Raw genomic sequence first — 20,123 nt, 5'->3', positions numbered from 1 at the left:
GTGGAACTGAATATGGTTTTGGTTTATTCAAAAGTTGATGTTTTTATTTGGGGGCGCCTCAAAGCAATGCACTCTACACAAAGGGAGACTGTTTGAGAACCACTGGTTGAACTAAATCGAGCAAGTTCCATTACATGATTTTACTCCATTTTGTTCTTTCTGAATGTGTTTAACCCCAAAATATGTAATAGGTTTGAAATGTCAAAGTTGATGTCACATTTATAAGCTAAAGAATAAACACACGATCACATTTTCACATGTACAATGAACAAAAGGAAGTTATAAAGCAAATAAAAATCACATTCTTACCTTGGCCGGTTTTACAAGGCTAATTATAATAATGATTTATTATCTGAGATGTTCTGTATGACCCGTTAACTGTGTTTGATTATAGGCCATAACCATTTCTTTAATATTTTATTGTATTTAACCAAATAACACTCATTTGCTGAGGTCAACCGGAAGTTAAAGTTGGGCCACATTACGTTTCATTATGTTTTTGCTGCTGAAAATTTGACGTCATTTGACGTAAAGACGGGTGCGTACATTAATATGCAGAGATACAGCTTTGCCATATCCATATAAATCAATATCATTTATAGTCGATGCTGATTGTCAACCAAAGACGAACGTGTCACGTGGGTCGGCTTCATCCTTGCCTCCGCTATATTTCATTAAAACACGAGAACAGTTCATCCGCCGCTAGATTGCGTCTTAATCACATTTGCGATTCTCCTGGAAATCTATTGACACGTACAGATGAAACGACTGCGAACCAGCATCCACCGACCCAGCTGCTAAAAATACAACTTGGCAAAGTTGCGCCCATCTCGAAACGGTCCTATAGTTTGATTTCACATTTAGCATTTACACCCCCCTCGCGCAAACACGCCATTCTTCCCCTCCGCTATACAATGAGACTTGAGTGATTCTGGCAGCGGTGCGCCTCAATCCACCAGTGTATGTTATCAGCAGGTAAACAAGCTTTCCAACAAAGCCATAATGGAACAGCAAGCGGTGTGAGGAGGAGGCTAGTGTCCAAAAACACAGTCCATCATCGCTGACGTGTCATTCCTTCTGCGCATGCGTCGAGGCGGCAAACACGCGTCCACTTTCGCCGAAGTTTTTCTTGCGTAGTTTACGCACAGATGGACAGTGAAGCGTCGCGAGACTTGTCGCGCACATATCGGGATTTAAACAAAACGAACTTACACTTTAGTCTATATAGCAACTTTATAGCAACTTTACTAGTATAATGTTTACTATGGTAAGTTTCAAAACACGGGGTGGTTTCCCGGACAGGGATTAGTTTACGCCAGGACAAGGCCTTAGTTTAATAAGGAAATTTAAGTGATTTTAACAAGCATGCCTAACTAAAAATCTTACTTGTTTGCATTTTGTGACAACGCAAAGGCAATGATGTATTTTTAATCCCTGTCCGTGAAACTGACCCAATATTAGTTCATTCTTTAGTACAGGCCTATGTGCTGATCACATTTATTTATTTAGCTTTTTCTTACTGTGTGTTAAAAAATGAATTGATCTAATGTGATTTATTTCTAATTTTGAACTAAGTTTTAAAGTTTTATTTCCTAAAAATGTAAAAGAAAATAGAATGCACAGAAAATAATAGCTCTTTGTTAGACTTTTGAGCTATTAAAGAAAATCTCTGAGCAATCAAACTTACCTTTATTCTTTTCTATAATAAGATATTATACAACAATGTCCTAAAATAAAAAAATAACGTACTTAAACAAAACCCTCTGTCTGCCAAACAACATGATGAGCTTTTTTTAAGAGTTTGTTGAAGTGAATCATCTGGTGTAGTGTGAATACATATTCTATTCTCTTCCATGGCACTGAACATCATGCTATATCCTACGGTCTGTCAATCTGGCTGACACACACGCACTGTGATCTTTGTCTTTAAGATGGAAAAAGTATCTAAATGCAAACACAACGCAACATTTCAAATACATGTTTACTGAATCTGATGGAAAATGATATATTTGTGGCACATGTTGCAACGAGCAAACTGTAATTATATATCATTACACCTTCTGTCATCATGTGGGCATAAGCCGCATTCACACAAGACACGAAAGGTGAGAAACATGTGGCATCTGTGACCAACAGCGGTGCTAATGTTGAGTTTAACATAACACACTCGATCGCTCTTAACTTCTGACTTCACACTTTATTTCTTCTAGTATTAAGTGCCGTTTGGTTGACTCATGCTTTTTTTTCTATGACATATATTTGTATGCTTTGGTCTATGACATTTACATGTGCGCATTTGGCAGATGCTTTTATCCAAAGCAACATTCAACTTTTTGTTATTTATATGCAAAAACACACTGTAAAAACTGTAATTTATTCTACATATGATGTCCAAAAAAATGTTACTCTTTTTTTTCACGTATTTGTCAAATATGCTCAAAAACTGTCAAATTACAGGAAAGACTGCAAATTTATAAAGAAACATGTAATTTCACAATCATTTTTCTTACAGTATAATTTTTGCGCCCCAGCTGCTGGAAAATTAAAGTTTTGCAGGTCTATTTTTAAAATACGGTCAAAAAACTTTAAATTACAGGAAAAAGACTGCGAATTTACAAAAAAAACAGAGAGGGGGACATGTAATTTTATATGGAAAACATTTTTTACATAAAGGGCCTATTTCTTACCCCCATCTGGCAAAAATTGTTTTTTTTTCACAGTGAAGTAACTTCTCGATAAATGGTGCAATATTGAGCATGGGAAAAACGTAAAGTATGATGTCTAGATCAAATTTATTTGGTTTAAAATTCCTATTTTGTGGGATTAATCGTACATTTGAATTTATCCAAAAGTCTGTCAGCACATCTTAAAACATCTCAAGAAGACAAAATAGGCGTTTTCATGATATTAATGCACAATTTTAAATAACTCATGGAATAACACATAGAAGAGAAAATAAACAGCAGTTCAATAAGCCGTGGCACCTTCTATATAACGTTTATCTCCCACAACCCTTCATGTTGTTGTTAGGGCTTCTCAAGGCAAATGGAACATGTCTGTTTGAAGGTTCCTGTCAATAGAAAGTCTTTACTGAGGCCAAATCTGTTGCTCAATTTTCCCACACAAAGAAAGAAATCTGATGGAATTACGGCTATTTACAGGTCTCCTCTCTTAAAGAATAAATGTTGTTTAATTTCTTCGTTTTGATCTGCTGACATACGGAGCCGAGATCATTTTCCACTGGAACCCCGAATGCTTTAGCTCTATTATCATCTAACAAAGGTAGGCTATTAGTTGACAGCGTCTTGTGTAGTTTTGTAAAATGTTATTATTGGCATCGATCTTTAAACAGGACTGAACTCAAATATGTCCTCTTAAAATCTGACAGAAGTGCAATTCACATGCAAAATCTGAAAGAAGCTTATAGGTCGACAGTATGTGTTTATTTATATGATAGCCCACAAGATTGATCATCTACTTTCAAGGTATGGCTCTGGAGAAATATAAAAGACACGTTGTCAGAATATTACTAAGATGACAGGTTCATTAAATTGAAAATGTCCCTCTTAAAGGGATAGCTCAACCAAAAATTATATTTCTGTCATCATTTTTTCACCCTCATGTCATTTGTAAGTGGAACACAAAAGAAGATATTTTGAGAAATGTCTTTGTGGTTTTGTGTTGAGATCAGTGTTGTTTGGTTTCCAACATTCTTCAAAATATCTTCTTTTGTGTTTACAAGACGTCACCCAGGTTTGGGTTAGTAATAAACTTAATTTGAGCTGCATTTTTGTGTACATGAAAAAGTTCTCCAGTAAGACTGACATGTCCGTTCTCCATTTAAATAACAACGGCAAAAAGACCAAAGTTGCTTTAAACATTGATACAGATTGTAAGGCGCACACACGGCCATCGTCACGGACTGTGGATTTTCGTGTCTCATCAGCTTTATCGTGAATAAAACACCGTTTGGAAAGATGTCACACCAGCGCCGAGCTCCGTTTTGCCTGGTAAGGGTGAGTCCCGGCTCCACAGTGGGGGGCTGTAAACATTTACACTAAGAGGCTGTCCGTTCCACATGGTTCTTCCTCACCAGCAACCTCAGCATCTCGCGTTTAGTCATTCAGTCCTGTCCCGAGATACTACGAATCACACCATCAATTTATGAAAACGCCATCCAAATGTGACAGCCGACTTATGCTAAACGGAGCAAATAAAGCAAAACATTGCCGAAACACCCCATAGGCCCACATGGTACCAAAGACTCGCCGGAGAGCTGCTATGCTCCCTGCTGTGAACTGGGAAAGTGATGTTGGTGCGCCGTGTTCCTCCACGAGGGTACTACCATTCCCTGGGCCTGATTGAAGCCCTTTTTAAGTCTGTTGCATGCGAGACGTGCCAACGTTAGCACACGATAGTAGCTAATGCCCTCAAGAAAAGCCAATGGAGAAAGATGTCTAAGTTGGGCACGTCGGGAATAATTCCCTTGACCTCGAAACCACATTTAATTTTAGACTGAACGTATTGCGTAAGTGGTAGACAATGGCAATAAAATGGATCCCATTAATTCCTGACATGTACGCACTTGTTTGGCATGCGCTAGTTTAGTTGACACAATAGAGGCATAATTCTTTTAAAATCTTCCGTTCTGCTCGGTTGGAAGTGTTGCCAGTGACTCAAGAGCATCAATAGGCGATGATTGCAAAACTTATGTAAACAAGTGCTTACAATCATAGCGGTTCATGCATTTGCTCAGAAGGAGATTGTGAATTGGGGGCATGTTTTGGGGTCTAAAACCTCGGCTGAGCTTTTCGACAATCGGGTAGATTAGAAAATCACTTTAAGACAGACACAATGGACAGTGCAACCGCTGGATATCTATCTAGCAGTTTGATAATTCAATAAATGAACGATAAATGCATATCTTAGTTGCAAAAATGATTTTAGACACTTTTGCAATATCACCTCTATGATTTTCTGATTTCCAGCTCTAAATGAAAAGACACACTTGCAAAATAAGCAAAAACTGTTTTATTTTATTTGAGCAAGCGAACACTTCCCCGGTGGACGGCAGAAATGTGGATTGTTGGAAATGCAATTGACAGCCAGGAGTTTGGGTTCAAACCTTTATTGTTTTGAAAACTCTAAATTCTTTTACAATACAGTCATGTTTTTTGTTACTTGCTGTGATTTGATGGATAATATACAATGTCGTTGTTAAATTCAATAAAGACACATTCACAAACATGAAATATTACTTTCTATATCTCAACTTCCTACGACAGAGACAAGATGTGCTGTTTTTCTTCCGGCGCTTGTTTTTCTACATTTTTTCTGAAAGTGCATCTGAAGGATTGCGAGATCTGGCCTCTGCCAGGCTGTCCAAACATACGTCATAATAAACAGGCGGGTCATACTGTGCTGTGAGTAACAATCAGCAGTGTTTAACTCCCAATCCTCCGACTACAACGCATATCCAGACGAGTAAATTAAAGAAAATATATCTATATGCATGCCATGACCATTCCTCTGGTAACATTTACAATAACTGTATATTTTCATAACCTTCTGAATTAAGCGGATCGTGATAGTGCCCCCCCAATAATATTCATAATAGATGATGAACTAATATGTTACATCCAAATATGTTTTGTTTTAGGTTTAACAGACTTCTTGCACCGGCTCTGGAGCATCATATGAAGGGCAGAGCCCTAATAAAGTTATTATTTGGTCCACATATACAAATCCTCGGCGTATAAAAAACTAGATAAAATGGGCTGCGCCAGAGGCAAAACAATAAGGGGAAAATCGTATGATATTGACAAAACAATTAAGGATGAGCGAGTCTGTTAAATAAAAAACAATAAAAACAGAGTGAGCTCATTACAATATGATACGTTTACAAGATTACACTTTCTTGTTCCACGGTACGGCTTTTACTCTGTAGAACTTGGTGCCAAGAGGAACTTTGAACCGGTTTTGGGCCTGGAGATGAAAAATAACAAAGGAGAGATGATCAAAAGTATGTAATAGAATATCACAAAAAATAACCATCATAACAAATACCTACAGTAATGATTATAAAAAGGAATTCATTAAATGTTAATAAACATCATGAGGAATTTGAAGTATCTGCACATTTCTCAAATACTTTAAACAGCATCTCGCATATTGAACATCCTTGAAACAAAACGTGAAAAAAATCGGTCACAACTGTGTCATCAGAGATGTTAAATTATGAGAGTGCACATCATGCTACATGATATTTGATTTTGGATTGTATCAAGTATAGTCAAATCTAACTTAAGTAAAAGGAAATAAAATAATAAATAATACCTTTTTGGCCTGGCAATATTCCTTCTCCATGACTTTTCCTAAAACCCACGGCCGCCGTGTGGCTCCTGTTGCTGAACAATAGGAATTATTGACAAAAAACATAAATATGTTTCCACATCGTGAAATAACAATACTGTGAAATAAACCGCTATCACACAAATCTTCTATGTTCTATCATACATATCACCCAAGCCAACCGTAATAGTTACTGGAAATATTCAGAGAATGTTTAAATCAAACGATAATATTGTTATTAAACAAATTACTCATTACGTCATAACACATGCAAAATCGTTCTTGGAGACAAAATCTCTCCATGTATTTAATAAACCGTGTGTGTGTGTGTGTGCGACTTTGCATGTTCGTGGCTGACCTGGCTTGAGGTCCAGGGCTGTGAGCGACTCTGAATGCAGGAAATAAAGGGTGGGTCCAACAGTAAAGAGAACATAATTATCGTGCCTCTCGTCCAGAATGATGAGAACCAAGTCACCCACCTGAAAACTACAAAACAAGAAGCTTTCAAAGAATGTAAAAGGAAAACAACATCATATCATTAACATTGATCTGTGAGAATGCTTACTCTCGGATGGCGATTTTCTCAGAGTGCCTTGATGATACGGACGACATACTCTGTGACATCTGTAAAAGAAAGAAACGTTATAATTAAAAGAAAAAAGTTATAATTATATTTTTTGGTTATGTTGCTTGCCTACATTCTGTGCGACCATTGCAAAAATGTTACATTAAGAATAACAATTAATTTTAGTTGCGACATGTAACATTAATAAATCCAATAACTGCTATTAGCAACAGATGCACACTGTGCTCTCATGACATAAGTTTGTACTAAAAACAAATGTGATGTTTCCGCCATCTAGTGGTAGGGAGTAAACAGCTCATTTGATTTTATACAACAGTAAACACACTTTACATGTGTCGTAATGAGATATAATATATATCAGTATATTTGTAATTCAGGTTATTTGTAAATAAGCTAAAATGCAGTCCAGCCTCAATGTCAGGACTCTTAAGCTTCATTCCTCTAATAATGCACCGATTGTAATTTTCATAAAGTTAAATTATAAGGTTCATGTTTTAATGAAATACTGATAATGTGCCACTTGTTATTGCCGTAACGCCATCAAATATAATGTAGTCAGGATTACTCTTAAAATAAAACAATACCAAAAATAACAACAAGTATTATGCAAATAAATATACACTGAATCGATTATTTATAGACAGAAAAATGTATACAGAAATGTAGATAATATTGAGTGGAAATCATTCATTTTCGTAGCGTGTCAATGTTTGACTTATGTAATTGAGTACACTGCATTGTTTAATTAGCATCATTAATTACTGCTGCATTGGTTCAAGTGGTCAATTATGAATCTGAGCCGAATACAAAGGACACAACTACAAATGATCAATTAGAATGATGTTTCCATACAATCACAACGTTTCAATGAGATGTCAGCCAAAAGCCAAAATGATCAAGTGTATATGAAATTTGTGTAAACACACACACGCGTACAGATGCACACACACACACACACAAAGATATTTACCAGTCTTTGACTAAGTCTTTTGTTCTCCTCCTCCTTCATATGTAAGGTCTGAAACACAACAATAAAACACATGTAATACCATACAAAGGTGACAAAAAATAAACTACATGCACTAAAACATCAACATTTAAGTGAGAGTGAATTACCCTTTCCAAAATCAGAATGCGCTGTTTTTCTTCAGATAGCAAAGGGTTGTCCCTGAAATGAAATATGCAAAAGACATGTCAAAAACTACAAATTTGAAATGAAAAGAGCATGGTCCTATTCTCATTCTAATAATAAAAAAGCAACTTCGTTTGTAAAAAGAAAAGGCAAACATAAGCTCTCACCTACTGCACTCGACTCTCATCTCCTCATTAAAAATCGCGAACCTTGTTTATCACAAAACAACTCCCCTAAGTTTTTTCAGGTCTTTTCTATCTATGTTTTCAGTTATTTTATTAATAACTCAAGTTGGTCATCTGGTTTTGCAGATGTAGTCTGAAAGACCTGGAACTCTCTACCTCATCTATGCTTAGACACTTTCATCTTTTCTTACCTACATAAAAACAAAACCATTGCATTGAGAAACACAGTGACTTTTGTTAAGTTGTGTCAAAGCACTTCATCTCGGACGCTTACTGCACTGTCATCATGCTGGCCTCCACAGCTGACTCCACCCTCTCCTCATCCTTAAACGCAGCCATGGACGCCAGCCTCTCCGAGTCATGGATGGAGGGAGAGAGGACGTCCGCATGGGCGGGACCACAAGCGCCGTGGGCCTCTGTGACGATGGGGGTTAGATTGGGCGGGAAGTAGGACGAAGACACGAGGACGGTGTTTCGTAAGCGGTTAAGCTCCTCCTCCAACTGTTTCTTCTCTTGCAGGATGGTGGCGCGGTCCTCGGAAAGTGTCTCAATCAGACCTTGAAGAAAACACACGACATTAGATAAAACAACATCATTATAGTATAAAACAGTAGATGTTTCCAAACCTTTATCCTTTTCTTGTTGCTGCATGACGTTGTTGAGCTTCTGGGTCAGTTCGTTGACGATTTGCTCTTTCTTCAGCCTCTCTCGTGTCAGGACAGTGTTGAAGTTAGTCTGAGGATGAACACGATATTAAAAAGACATTTCATCTCGTCGTTTAGCTCTCATTAAGAGAGAAAGTCTCATTAGCTATTTAGTGTCAGGCATGTGGGGAGACTCTTAAGTCCTCACCTGCTGCTCAGCAATAAGAGAGGTCTTCACGTTCTGCATCTCTTCATTCTTTGTGCGTTCCAAGAGCTCTAGTTCGGCCAAGAGAGACGCCTTCTCCTCTGACCACTGGCCACTGTCCTGAGGGAAATCACTGCTGGCGTCCACACCGACCTCTACAGAAGATGCCACTCTGAAACACACAAACCGGTATAAAGGTGAACCTGCAATTGAACATTTAGAGCATCAAATCTGCTTTCTCACTTTTTGTAGAATACAAATACAAATTTAGCTTTAACAAGTAGGTCAAACACTTTTGTAGAGGGTAAAACATTTCACAACATGACTCAAACATATTAATACTTTGTCGAACATTTTGAAGAAATCTTAGAAGTACAAAAACTAAAAAAAACTCCATGCAATGTAACATTTGAAGAAATACATATTCAACAATTTCCAATTTACTGGGATTAGCACAAGACTTGAAATAAATCTGGTTTTAATGAATCCCTGCTTTAATGACACAAGAAAGAGGGTTATCACATTTCTTGCTCGTTTCTACTTTGGAAATGGTTTTTCTAGGTTCTGTTTGATGTGCTAATTCTTCATACGTCTGAATGGGGAACTCTGAATGCTTGTAGTTTGTGTTTGTGGCTTTCTAGTTTTTAATTAACCGTGAAGTTAGACCTAAAGATTTAATTCAAATAAACCAGTGCAGCATTGTGCTCCATAGTCACCTCTGGCATTCCCTCAGCACACCGCCACACATTTCCCATAAACACGGTGTAAAGCTACATAACATCACAAAACTTCTGTCCTTTGTTTTTTTAAATAATACACCGTTGTCAAAGTTGATATTCTGTATTTTATAAATGATCAAACACTCACATATGTCATTATATTTGACCAAAATAAAGCTCAAGTGGAGTTAACAGGTTTTTGACCAGTGAATGTGGGACATCTGTGCATCTGAGGCAATAAGAATATCAACGTTTTCATCAACTTAAAGCTTATAAAGTTTGTTGTGTCTGTGGACTCTCTTCTTCTCACCTTAAAATCCAGGTTATTACATTCAAATGTTTTTACTTTTACTAAATGTAGAACTATTACTGTTGTTTTGCTTAAATAGAGAGCATATTTTCTGTTATTTTCAGCTGTTTCTCTAGTTTTTATTTTCTGCAAATATTGAGAGAAACTGGAAATTGTATTTGAAATAGTCTAATGTTGGCATGACACAGAAGTAGCGATAGTATTTAGTTCCGTATTGTGACGTATACCTGAGTGAAACAAACAGCTTAAATGAGAAGAAATGTAGGGTGGGACTTGATTTCATCCATCATGAACTGATTGGATTGTTGAAAGATGAAAGATTTGAACACACGTTTGCAATCAGTCAGTAATTGGAGCTCCGCCCTCGCATCATTCCTCGTGACCGGTAGTGAAAAGAGGTCATTTCCAGGGAGCAAAATGCGAATGGATAAAAAATATAATAATGATATGCACGGATAAATAATTAATAATAAATACTGCAACACTCTGTAAAACTATTATTATTAATACCTTTCAACAACCGGTTCTTTATTTACCCTGATAATTAATTAAAATAGACAAAATATAAAAGCCATAGAACAAGAGGAGAGCTTTTGACTGTACTTACGTCTCAGTGGATTGTCTGTCTTTAAGCTGATTTTCAAGTAGTTCTGTTTTTCCTAACAATCTTTTCTCAATCTCCTCTTTTTGGAGTTGAAAGTCTCTTAAGGCCTCTTGTAACGCTGCTTGGACCGCCTCCTCTTTCTGCCGCTCCGCCCACTGCTGGGCCTCCGTCCTCTCCTGCTCCAGTCTTCCAGACAGTAGTGTGTTCTCAGACTGCAGGTCCCCGATAACAGTCCTCAGTTCTTGTTCTTTCACTTCGAAGGCCTTCAACTCATCCTCCTTTTCCTTCGACAAGCCATGAAGTTGGCTCTCAAAGTCCTGCTGGATCTTTTCAACCCGTTCCTCGCAGTGCTTCTCTGCATCCTGCGACTTCTGATTGAGCGCGGAAAACTGGTGGTGGAGCAAGGTGCTCTCCTCCTCGTGCCGATCCACGAGTTCAGAGATGCAGTGGTCTTTCTCCAACCTCATGAGAGCTCGAAGCTCGGCCAGGCCCACCTCGTAGTCCTCGTTCTTCTGTTGGAGCTGCTGGTTCAGCATGTCCATCTGCGTCTGCAGGGCGGCCGTTTGAGCAGTCATCTCTGCTTTCAACACCTCCTCGTTGGAACTTTTGGCCTCTTCGTACTGCAGTCTCACATCCTCGATCTCTGAGTCCTTAAGCGCCAACTCAACTTCTAGTTTGCAGCGGGTATCTCCCAGTTCCGTGACACGGGCCTCTAGATCTTTCAAGCGTCCCTCACGTTCCTTGAGTTTGGCCGAGTGAGAATCCATCAGCTCTTTTAGCTTTACAAGGTTCTCCTGGGCAATGACGTCAAGGGCACTTTGTTTGTCCCGTCGGACAGATTCCAGCTCTGCTTCGTGTCGTTGGTTCAACTGATCCTCCAGTTCTTGAAGGCGTAAGTTCTCTGCGTGTTCCATCTCCTGTTTGATTTTCTGTTGGCCACGCTCAATCTCGATATGAAGGTTCTCCAGTTGACCAGCAAGTTCATCTTTGGACAACAACGCAGCCTTCAGCTCTTCGCTTTGCTTAACTATCTTCTCCTCAAGATCTTGCACGGTTTGTTTGTGAAGGTTCTGCAGCTCTTGCATGGAACGTTCCCTCTCGCTCTCCAGCTGAGACATTTCCTTCTCCTTGCGCTCCACAAGTCCCTCGAGTTCCAGCATTGCTCTCTGGACGTCTCTGACGATATTTCTATTGCCCTCCAGCTCGGCCGTGAGAGTTAGCAACTGTTTCTCATGATCATCCTTCAGACTTTGGAGATTGGTTTGTTGCGTTTCTCTTAGCTCCTCCTCCTGAATGTATCTGATACTGTTGAGAATGTTCCGGACCTCCATGGTGGTTGTTTTCAGGGCAAATCCGAAGTCTCGCTGCTCCTTCAAAACGAGACCTCGAAAGTGGTACAGATCTTCTTTGACTTTCCTCAGATTGTTCTGGGACTCTTCCGCAGCGGACCGGTACCTGTCCACAGATAACTTGAGCGCTGCAATCTTTGAGTTTTCCTTTTCGAGTGTTGTAGTGTCTTGGATACGCTTGCTGTCTATTGCATTTATGACGGAAGAATAAAGAGATTCCACCATCATCTCAGGGCTTGTGGGATCACTGATAGGATTAGGTGACATCAAATTCTCCTCTATAACAAATTCATTGACCGCCGACATGAAATCTGACTCTGGACTTTCTGCCAATGAGTCCAAGTCCAAAGAGCCTTGATGTAATACAGGATCCATGTTGGGGTGCCCGATGGTTTCAAAATCAAAGGTCTGGGCATCTATGCTGTCCGGTGATAGATCCTCCAACGGAGCGGGAAGAGACAGTAGCTGGCAGTCTGGTGCTTTTAGACTCAGAGTGGTCAATGTTTTGGTGGAGGTAGAGGTGGTTTGAGCTGTGCTTTCAGATCTGGGTGTTAACACGTTGGATCTTTGAGCATTCTGGCTCCAGGAAACCTAAAAGATCAATATAACCAGGTAAGATTGTATGGTTATTCACACTGAAAGTCAAATTAAACAATGTATTCGGCAGGTGGTTTTATCCTAAATTATTTACAGAACAAGCTATTTAGTTCATTATAATTGTGTTCCAAGTTACACATTAAAGGACAGAAAGACAACAAGACGCATTTATTTGTAATACAACTGAATTCAGGACAAAATACTGTCAATAATAATACATATAGAGATGGATCAAAATGAATCTTCTCGTCAGAAATCGAAACCTTAGGATGCATGAAAACCAGACCCAAAAATTACTTTAAATACATTAAAAAATAAATGAATGTATTAATTCGAATAGATCCTCCAAAACATTACACACGGCACCTTTAAAAAGCGCAGTGTTTATTCAATCTCCCGAAGTTTTGGAAGGACAGTGACAACATTATTTATCATTCACTTCTTTGCTACAATCAAATAGATGTTTTATTTAACATTTTCAATTAATGTAAAGTTTTAGAAAATTAATATTCTATAGAAACCATTAGTCAAGTAATGTACTCAGGGATGTCAAGGGAACTTACAACATACAATATTTTGTGTTCAATCATTCAATCAAAGAGACATTTATCATGTGAATAAGAGTAAATATAAAGCACCTTTTGTTCATTGAGTAGATCTGTGATAGTTTGTGTCATCTCATCCACACTCTGAGCGGCTTGAACCAGCTGATGGAGAACCTCCACATGGTGGTTCAGCGGCTTAAAGTCACACAGTGTTGGGACCCTGATGAAGAAAACGTAAAGAGTTCATCAGACAAGAAATGTCATTTGACCCAAGAACTCAAGAGTATTCAACACCAACATTTACATTTACATTGATTTGCTTTTCCACTATCATGCCAAACCATTCTTAGCACGGTCTGAAGCACAACAATTCGGTGTGATGGATGAAACTAACGCTCACTAACACAGGATGGTGAGATCTGATTCATGGAAACATGTTTTTTGTGCTTTACCTGAGGTAAGGCTGAACTTCGGAAGGACAACAGGACTTGAGATACTGCAGGTCATTCAGGGAAATGTCTGGAAGCTCAAAGTCAAACTTTCGTGGCTTTCGGGTCTACACGCACAAACAGAATATTCAACAAATGTATTCAAGAATGCAAAACTACTTTTTCAAACATAAATTTGCAAGATAAAGATGTTTTCGTTTACCTCAAAGAACAAAATATGATTAAATACTCACACAAAATGAAGAGGATGGCCATGAATCTAACCCACGAAACAACCGATTTCTAAGAAACGATTTCCCTGAAACAAAACAAGACCGTTGCTTTTACATCACTCTTCATCAACATGACCCCAAACATCCATGTCAATTTCCAGAACGGACATATAAAGTAGGAAGAATTTACTGAAAAGCTTTCCGAAGGTTTCCCTTTTTGCCTTTTCTGCCTCATAGAGGTTTTTTCCATCTTTGACAAGAGCATTAGCCCACTGTGAACCACAAAAACACACGAGAAAACAGTCACCATTCTGCAAAACATTAGCATCTGTGTTCCAAAGAAAAAAGTCACATCACACACGTTTGGAAGAACAGAGGAAGTAAATATTGACAGACAACCATTAGCTTATTTTCACCTGTCTGTAGTGTCCTATGAACATTTTGCGCCTGACCACCTCCACCACAGCGAGACAGTACATCTGAGGAACGGTACTGAGGGCCTCCACCACCCTCACTCGCGCCAGCAACTCCGTCAGAAGCCTCAGAAGAGCCTGAAGCTTCTCTCCATCCTGATCGGCGTGAAGCATCACGTAGCAGCACCATCTGATGGAGGAGTTACATTTGTGTTATTTATTTCTGTTTCGACGACGATGATTATGAACTATAAGAAAATCGAACTCTTACTTGAGACGAACTTGAAGGTTGTTGGCGAGCTCCTGTTTGGCAGTGGTACACTTCTGCTTGATGTCTAACAACTTCCTGTGATTGGTCAACATGATCATCAGCTGGTTGGCGTGACTCAGACACAGATCGGGCAGAACTGAGGTGTCCTTCAGGTTTGCTGCCCTATTTTGATTGGCAAGAAATCCCTAACGGAACAAGAACACAAACAGAATAGTAGCTTCCTAAATAAATCAAATCTGTTTACACCTTACACTTTTGACACTTTTAATTGCATGTTTGAGATAAATGACAAAATGACACTTGAGTCTAAACCATCACATGTGGCTGCACATGTTTACATATCAACACCTTATATAGTCATCAGCAAACTCGGCAAAACGATAATGCAAACTAGAGAGCGCCATTGATATCAGAGCTTATTTGCATAGAGATGCCTCAAAGGTAAAGTTACAAAACCAGCTTGTTTGTAATTCTGTTTTAGTGACAGGATGGGAAGACAAGTGATAATGTCAAACTAAAACATAAATCATCACTGGAACCTTCAGAGGGAAAAGAGAACTACAATGTAGAGTATGGACACTAGAGCTAGACTGAAAAAAAAACAGTTGAGAACCGTTTACCTGAGCAAGTTCCTTCTGTTCGTTGACCAACTTCTTACAACTTGCAATCATTTGGTCAAGCGCATACAATCTGTCCTCCAGACCTTTGATGGCCTTCATGTTCTGATTATCCAGTTTGGTAATGGTCTCACGGCATTCAGATAGAAACGGCTGGATAATTCGTGGATCAAGCTGTAAATGTACAGAAACAGAAATACAGCGTTTAAAAAACTGGTTGTGTAAATATAAAGCTCTCTACCGGCAGACACAGTTAGACACATCACATCACCAAGTCGTAATTTCTAAACAAAATAAAACCAATTTAAAAATATTAGCTTGTCTATATGTTTTTAACTGACTACAAAAAGCACAAGCTAGACAGGACAGAACTAGTTCCAATAAACAATCTCTTCTAATACGACTAGTCTATCACTCACCCTGTTGATCGAGTCAAAACATTTTCTAACTACCGACTCAACATCATTAGGTCTGTCCTGCACGTTGATCCAATCCAACAGCGTGACATAGACAGAGGGCGCGGCTCCCCTTTCCAGAGACTCCTCCTCTTCCTGTTGTGCTGCTTTCAGGCTGCTCTTTAATCTGTCTTGAGGAGACGATGAAGCCTGGGACGATGTCTCTCCAGATGCGGAGAGTGGTTTTCCATTCTTCTGCCAGTCGCCAAGGCAAAGTATAGCGGACCGGGAGGACGTTTCTCCTGCATCTTCATCATCATCATCATCGTCAGTGGGTCTCGGATTCGGGGTGCTGGATTTCTCCAAGCTTTCTCTGTAGCTGGGCCGAGTCAAACAATCAAGGAGAGGAATCTTGGACATGACTGAGACAGCGGTGCCGAGTCTGGAGACGAGTTGATAGACAAAAGCAAAATTAGTGATCTGTCTTACATTTCAGAACGTCTGGTGGAAGGACTACATCATTTTCATCTCATACAATGTGAAGCAGTTCACTACCAGTGTAAACTGTGATCCAAACTGGCAGTACAAGACACAAGTTAAGCTAATGAAACTGAATTCTCTTTACCTAAAGACTATATGTAAAGTATAATATCTGCATGCTTCTGTAAAGTTTACTTGGTGAGTTTTAATTTGATGTCCTCAAAGTCCTGTTGGTAATTTGTATACGCAGTGTCGAACTTTAGAAGCAGTTTCTGGTAGGACAGGGTGCAGTCATCCAGGTTAGCCATGATGGCCGCCCATCCCTGATGCTGAAGGTGTTCATCATGGACCAGTCGCTCACAAAAGGAGCAAAGCTTATTGGCAACCTCATACATTTCCTAAAAAACATCAGACCTTGATTATTGAATATTGGTGTATCGGTAAGGATGAGTATAGACCGTTTTATAAGGACAGAAATCATTATTAAGTGAGAAGAGAATCAAGACTCTACCACAGCCAGCTGTGTACGGGAGGCGACTGTGTGAAAGACAGCGGGCATCATGAGCGACTCCTCCACCTTTAGCTCCATCTCATTCTCTATGGAGAAGGTTGTTTTTGGGATGGTTGGAGCTCGGTCGCACAGGATCATTTCTTTGTTGAACAAGAAAATTGGGTTGGTCTCCTTAAAAAGACAAAAATCAAATCACAGATCAGATTTAAACCAATCCCACACTTTCCATATGACTCAATGATCTCTTAATATTTCCAGATCATTTAAATGTAAAACTACATAATAATATTCAATAAATATAAAAAGTGGCAGGTAGTTTCTCACACATTTCTATCACGCAGTTGTTTAAAATACAGTGCATACCGTATCTTAAACTTAATGGTTCCTTACCGTCCCAGCGCTGTAGCTGCACACGCGCCTCTCTGCCACCATACATTCACCTCCATTGACCACCAGCACCTGGTGCTGGATCGCAATCTTATATTTGGCATGAATGGCATGTTTAAGGTCCAAAACACTGTTAAGATTGTAAAGCAAAGAACATTTAATGCAAACAAATCAGGGTTCAACTTCCTATAACATTTTCAGACAGGTAGAACATAACGAACTTATACAGGTTCTAAAATATGACTTTCATCTTAAAATATTATATTATAATAACTACTGTAAATACATTGTTGTAGCACCCTAATTCCCAAATAAAAAACATATATTATACAGATCTCAATTAATAATGTTATGTAATACAGAAAGTTTTGGTGGACACAAAAAAGTATTTCAGTATCCACCGTTTGATTTTGTCTAACTTAAAAGAACAAATTCTTTCAAAACGCAGTGTCTCAAAATCTCAAAGTCGAGGTCTTACGTTTGGACGGCAAGTTCAGTGTCAAATGTTAATGTGCTTCCATTGTTGACTTGAAACACATACAACTTCATGTTGAATTCTCCGCTGAGTTTGAGTTGTTCATCTAGTCAATTGTGGCCGTCTAAAAAAAATTGAAAGACATATGTTTATAAAACATAAATGATATGTTATGCATACATAGAAATACAACACAAAATACCCTTATAGGTAGGGGTGCACGATAAATTATCGGCCATATCGGTACCGGCCAAAAATGGTCATGTTTAATGTTACCGTATGGCTTATAATAAAATTTAGGCCGACATATTAGCCGATAAATCATAAATAATTTCCTCTGGTTAAAACTGAAATGCTTTCATATAAAAGCTGTTGTCCACTTTTTGCTTCAGTCTTAGGAAATGTTATATTAATATCTAAATGCTGTATATTCGGTTATTGTTATCGGCCAAAATGTACATATCGGTGCATCCCTACTTATAGGATAATAGCAAGTTGAAGTTGCATAGAAAAGGCAATAACCGATGTCTGGCTTTTGTATAAACACCCAACATGTCCAGTTATAATGGTTAATAGGTCACATCCCCCACTTAAAAGTGTACACAAGAAACAAAACCCACAAGACACACAATGACTGTTGATCATCAGATGGTAAACTGGAAACAGTGTTTATTCAGACGACCTCATTCCAGACCATAACATGAAATAAACTTGATCAGGTTATTACTCGAAGGTCTCGAGCCGGTTGTGTCTTTATAATGTGGTTAAAACTGTAAAACCACACACAGATCAACACGACCATGTGGCTCTAGTGTGGCTGAGTCATGTTGTTCCCTCTGGGTAAACATCAACTGTTAAAAGACCGCTTGTGTCCTCATACCCTGTGAACAAACGTCAAACTTTAACAGCATGCATTCTTATTTCTATTATATACTCGAGCATGTATGTCAGAAATAACACGTGGTTTGTGTTGACGACCTGGGCAACTACTAACACAGTTTTATGAAGGGTGACAGATGACAAGGACAAAGCATTCCCTGTAAAGTATACTGTATATATATATATGTGTGGATGTTGCTCATTACTCTTTATGTGTTATTATTGGTTGATGGCTTTCCCTTGGGTGTGCTGTTGAAAGCTTATTCTACGACGAAATGATCTCAAACGACATATACATTTAAATGTAATGATTTGTCAGACATGTTTTGGTCTTGTTGTTATACAGACCCTGATCTCTCCAAGCGAGCAAGGTGACAGTATTACCGAATATCTCTCACAGAGGGTCACCAGGACACCCACCCCGAGAAAATAAACATTTCATGACATGACATCGAACACGCCAAAATGTCCACTAAAGCCTTTTCCATCAACCTTCGGCTTTTTTGCTTTCCGATACATTTAATCTATCCCACAATTCCGCATTAAATAGCCCGAACAGTCACAAATCTACCAACACCCGACACTAGTCCAACATCCCATAAATTCACCTTGAACACTCTTACCTGAGCTTTCTTCAGTCCATTCTGGGCATAGAAGCGAAACACTTGGTTGTTTTTGGCTGAAATGTGACGGTTTCTGTCAGCTAGAGGTTGAAGCTGTCGTGCTAACAGGCTAATGCTCATCACTCCGAACACAGGCCGTTAATTTAAAATCCCCGAAAACGCACAAATCCACTCAGAATCGACTCACACGTAGTTCATCTTTTATTAAATATCATTTAAATTGGTTGGTAATGAGATATGAGTTCTGTCATCGAGTTTTTGTGTCGCGCTAACGCTTCTTCTGATGTGTTTTGTTATTGTCGTCACTGCGCAGCGCGCTGCATTCTGGGAGAGCAGACTAACCGTTAGACTGAGCCGGTCTGGGATCAGTTTTAGAAATAACGCTTCTCGTTGCGACGCGGTTGTGAAAATAAGACGAGCTGCTCTGGAAACAGCCGCTTCGGGAAACAGACCAATGCGATCATACGATTCAAGAGCAATTTGATTAAATGCGGACAGGGAAGATAATACTCACATGTTCTGCTTCGCGTGTCTTGTGCTTTAAACGATTTTTATTTGAAATAATGACACAAAGTTTTACATTATAGACAAGTATGTGAATTAATGGTGTTGAGAAATGAACTCACTATGAGTAGGATAATGCAATGTAAGTGGATAAAAGGGTCTGCCAAATGCACACATGTAAATATAAGAATTATATCTATACACTTTAAATTATATGAAGAGTTTGGTTCCAAAACTAAACACTTAAATCATGTTTTTATGATGTTATCGTGGTTTTCTTCTGTTAACTGTGTTTTTGAGTTATTATGTCTTTAATCAAAACAAACCAACCGCTGTTTGATTGATATTAACTGGAGTGCACAATAAAAAACATGATTCTTGAGGTATCTCATTTTGGAACCAAACTCTTCGTACATACTATATATATTCGTATATAGTATTATATAATAAGATTCATGGATGGCGTTTGTTATTATTATATTGGCTGATATTCTAGTTGGGCTTATATCATCAGCAAACAAACAAACATTGTTTGTTCTGTAAAAATGTTAAATGAAATGGATTCTTGCTGTAGGGACGGCCCATCTCAAAAGGCTCTTACAAGACAAAACAAGCTTCAGCTAAATTAGCTTTTCAACATTTTCTATTTATTTGCATCAATATAATTTTTCATGATATAT

The 20,123-nt window shown here is 38.6% G+C and overlaps 1 protein-coding gene across 4 annotated transcripts; it reads right to left on the bottom strand.

Annotated features, from left to right (window-relative positions):
• Positions 1-5,010: 5,010 nt before the first annotated feature.
• rb1cc1 (RB1-inducible coiled-coil 1) lies at positions 5,011-19,264 on the bottom strand. Of its 4 annotated transcripts, none has more exons than XM_079488022.1 (24): positions 18,940-19,253; positions 18,165-18,318; positions 17,441-17,561; positions 16,966-17,092; positions 16,576-16,746; positions 16,260-16,462; positions 15,609-16,026; positions 15,193-15,363; positions 14,573-14,757; positions 14,305-14,491; positions 14,079-14,160; positions 13,910-13,974; positions 13,680-13,783; positions 13,321-13,447; positions 10,740-12,676; positions 9,107-9,275; positions 8,881-8,989; positions 8,529-8,811; positions 8,054-8,105; positions 7,908-7,955; positions 6,917-6,975; positions 6,710-6,837; positions 6,337-6,407; positions 5,011-5,985 (listed from the first exon to the last, which is right to left on the bottom strand). In XM_079488022.1, the coding sequence occupies exons 3-24, from the start codon at positions 17,509-17,511 to the stop codon at positions 5,908-5,910; spliced, it is 4,845 nt and encodes a 1,614-aa protein (XP_079344148.1). In that variant the 5' UTR covers positions 17,512-17,561; positions 18,165-18,318; positions 18,940-19,253; the 3' UTR covers positions 5,011-5,907. The 4 variants fall into 4 exon arrangements, with proteins under 4 accessions (XP_079344148.1, XP_079344147.1, XP_079344150.1 ...); XM_079488024.1 differs by having other exon boundaries at positions 5,018-5,985; positions 6,337-6,401; XM_079488021.1 differs by lacking the exon at positions 18,165-18,318 and having other exon boundaries at positions 18,940-19,264.
• Between the last annotated feature and the right edge of the window lie 859 nt (positions 19,265-20,123).

Source organism: Barbatula barbatula (genome assembly GCF_947034865.1).
Source record: "Barbatula barbatula genome assembly, chromosome: 23".
In the NCBI taxonomy this organism is placed as follows: Eukaryota; Metazoa; Chordata; class Actinopteri; order Cypriniformes; family Nemacheilidae; genus Barbatula; species Barbatula barbatula.
The sequence above is the reverse complement of the archived record's forward strand: the minus strand, read 5'-3'. Positions and strand labels throughout refer to the sequence as shown.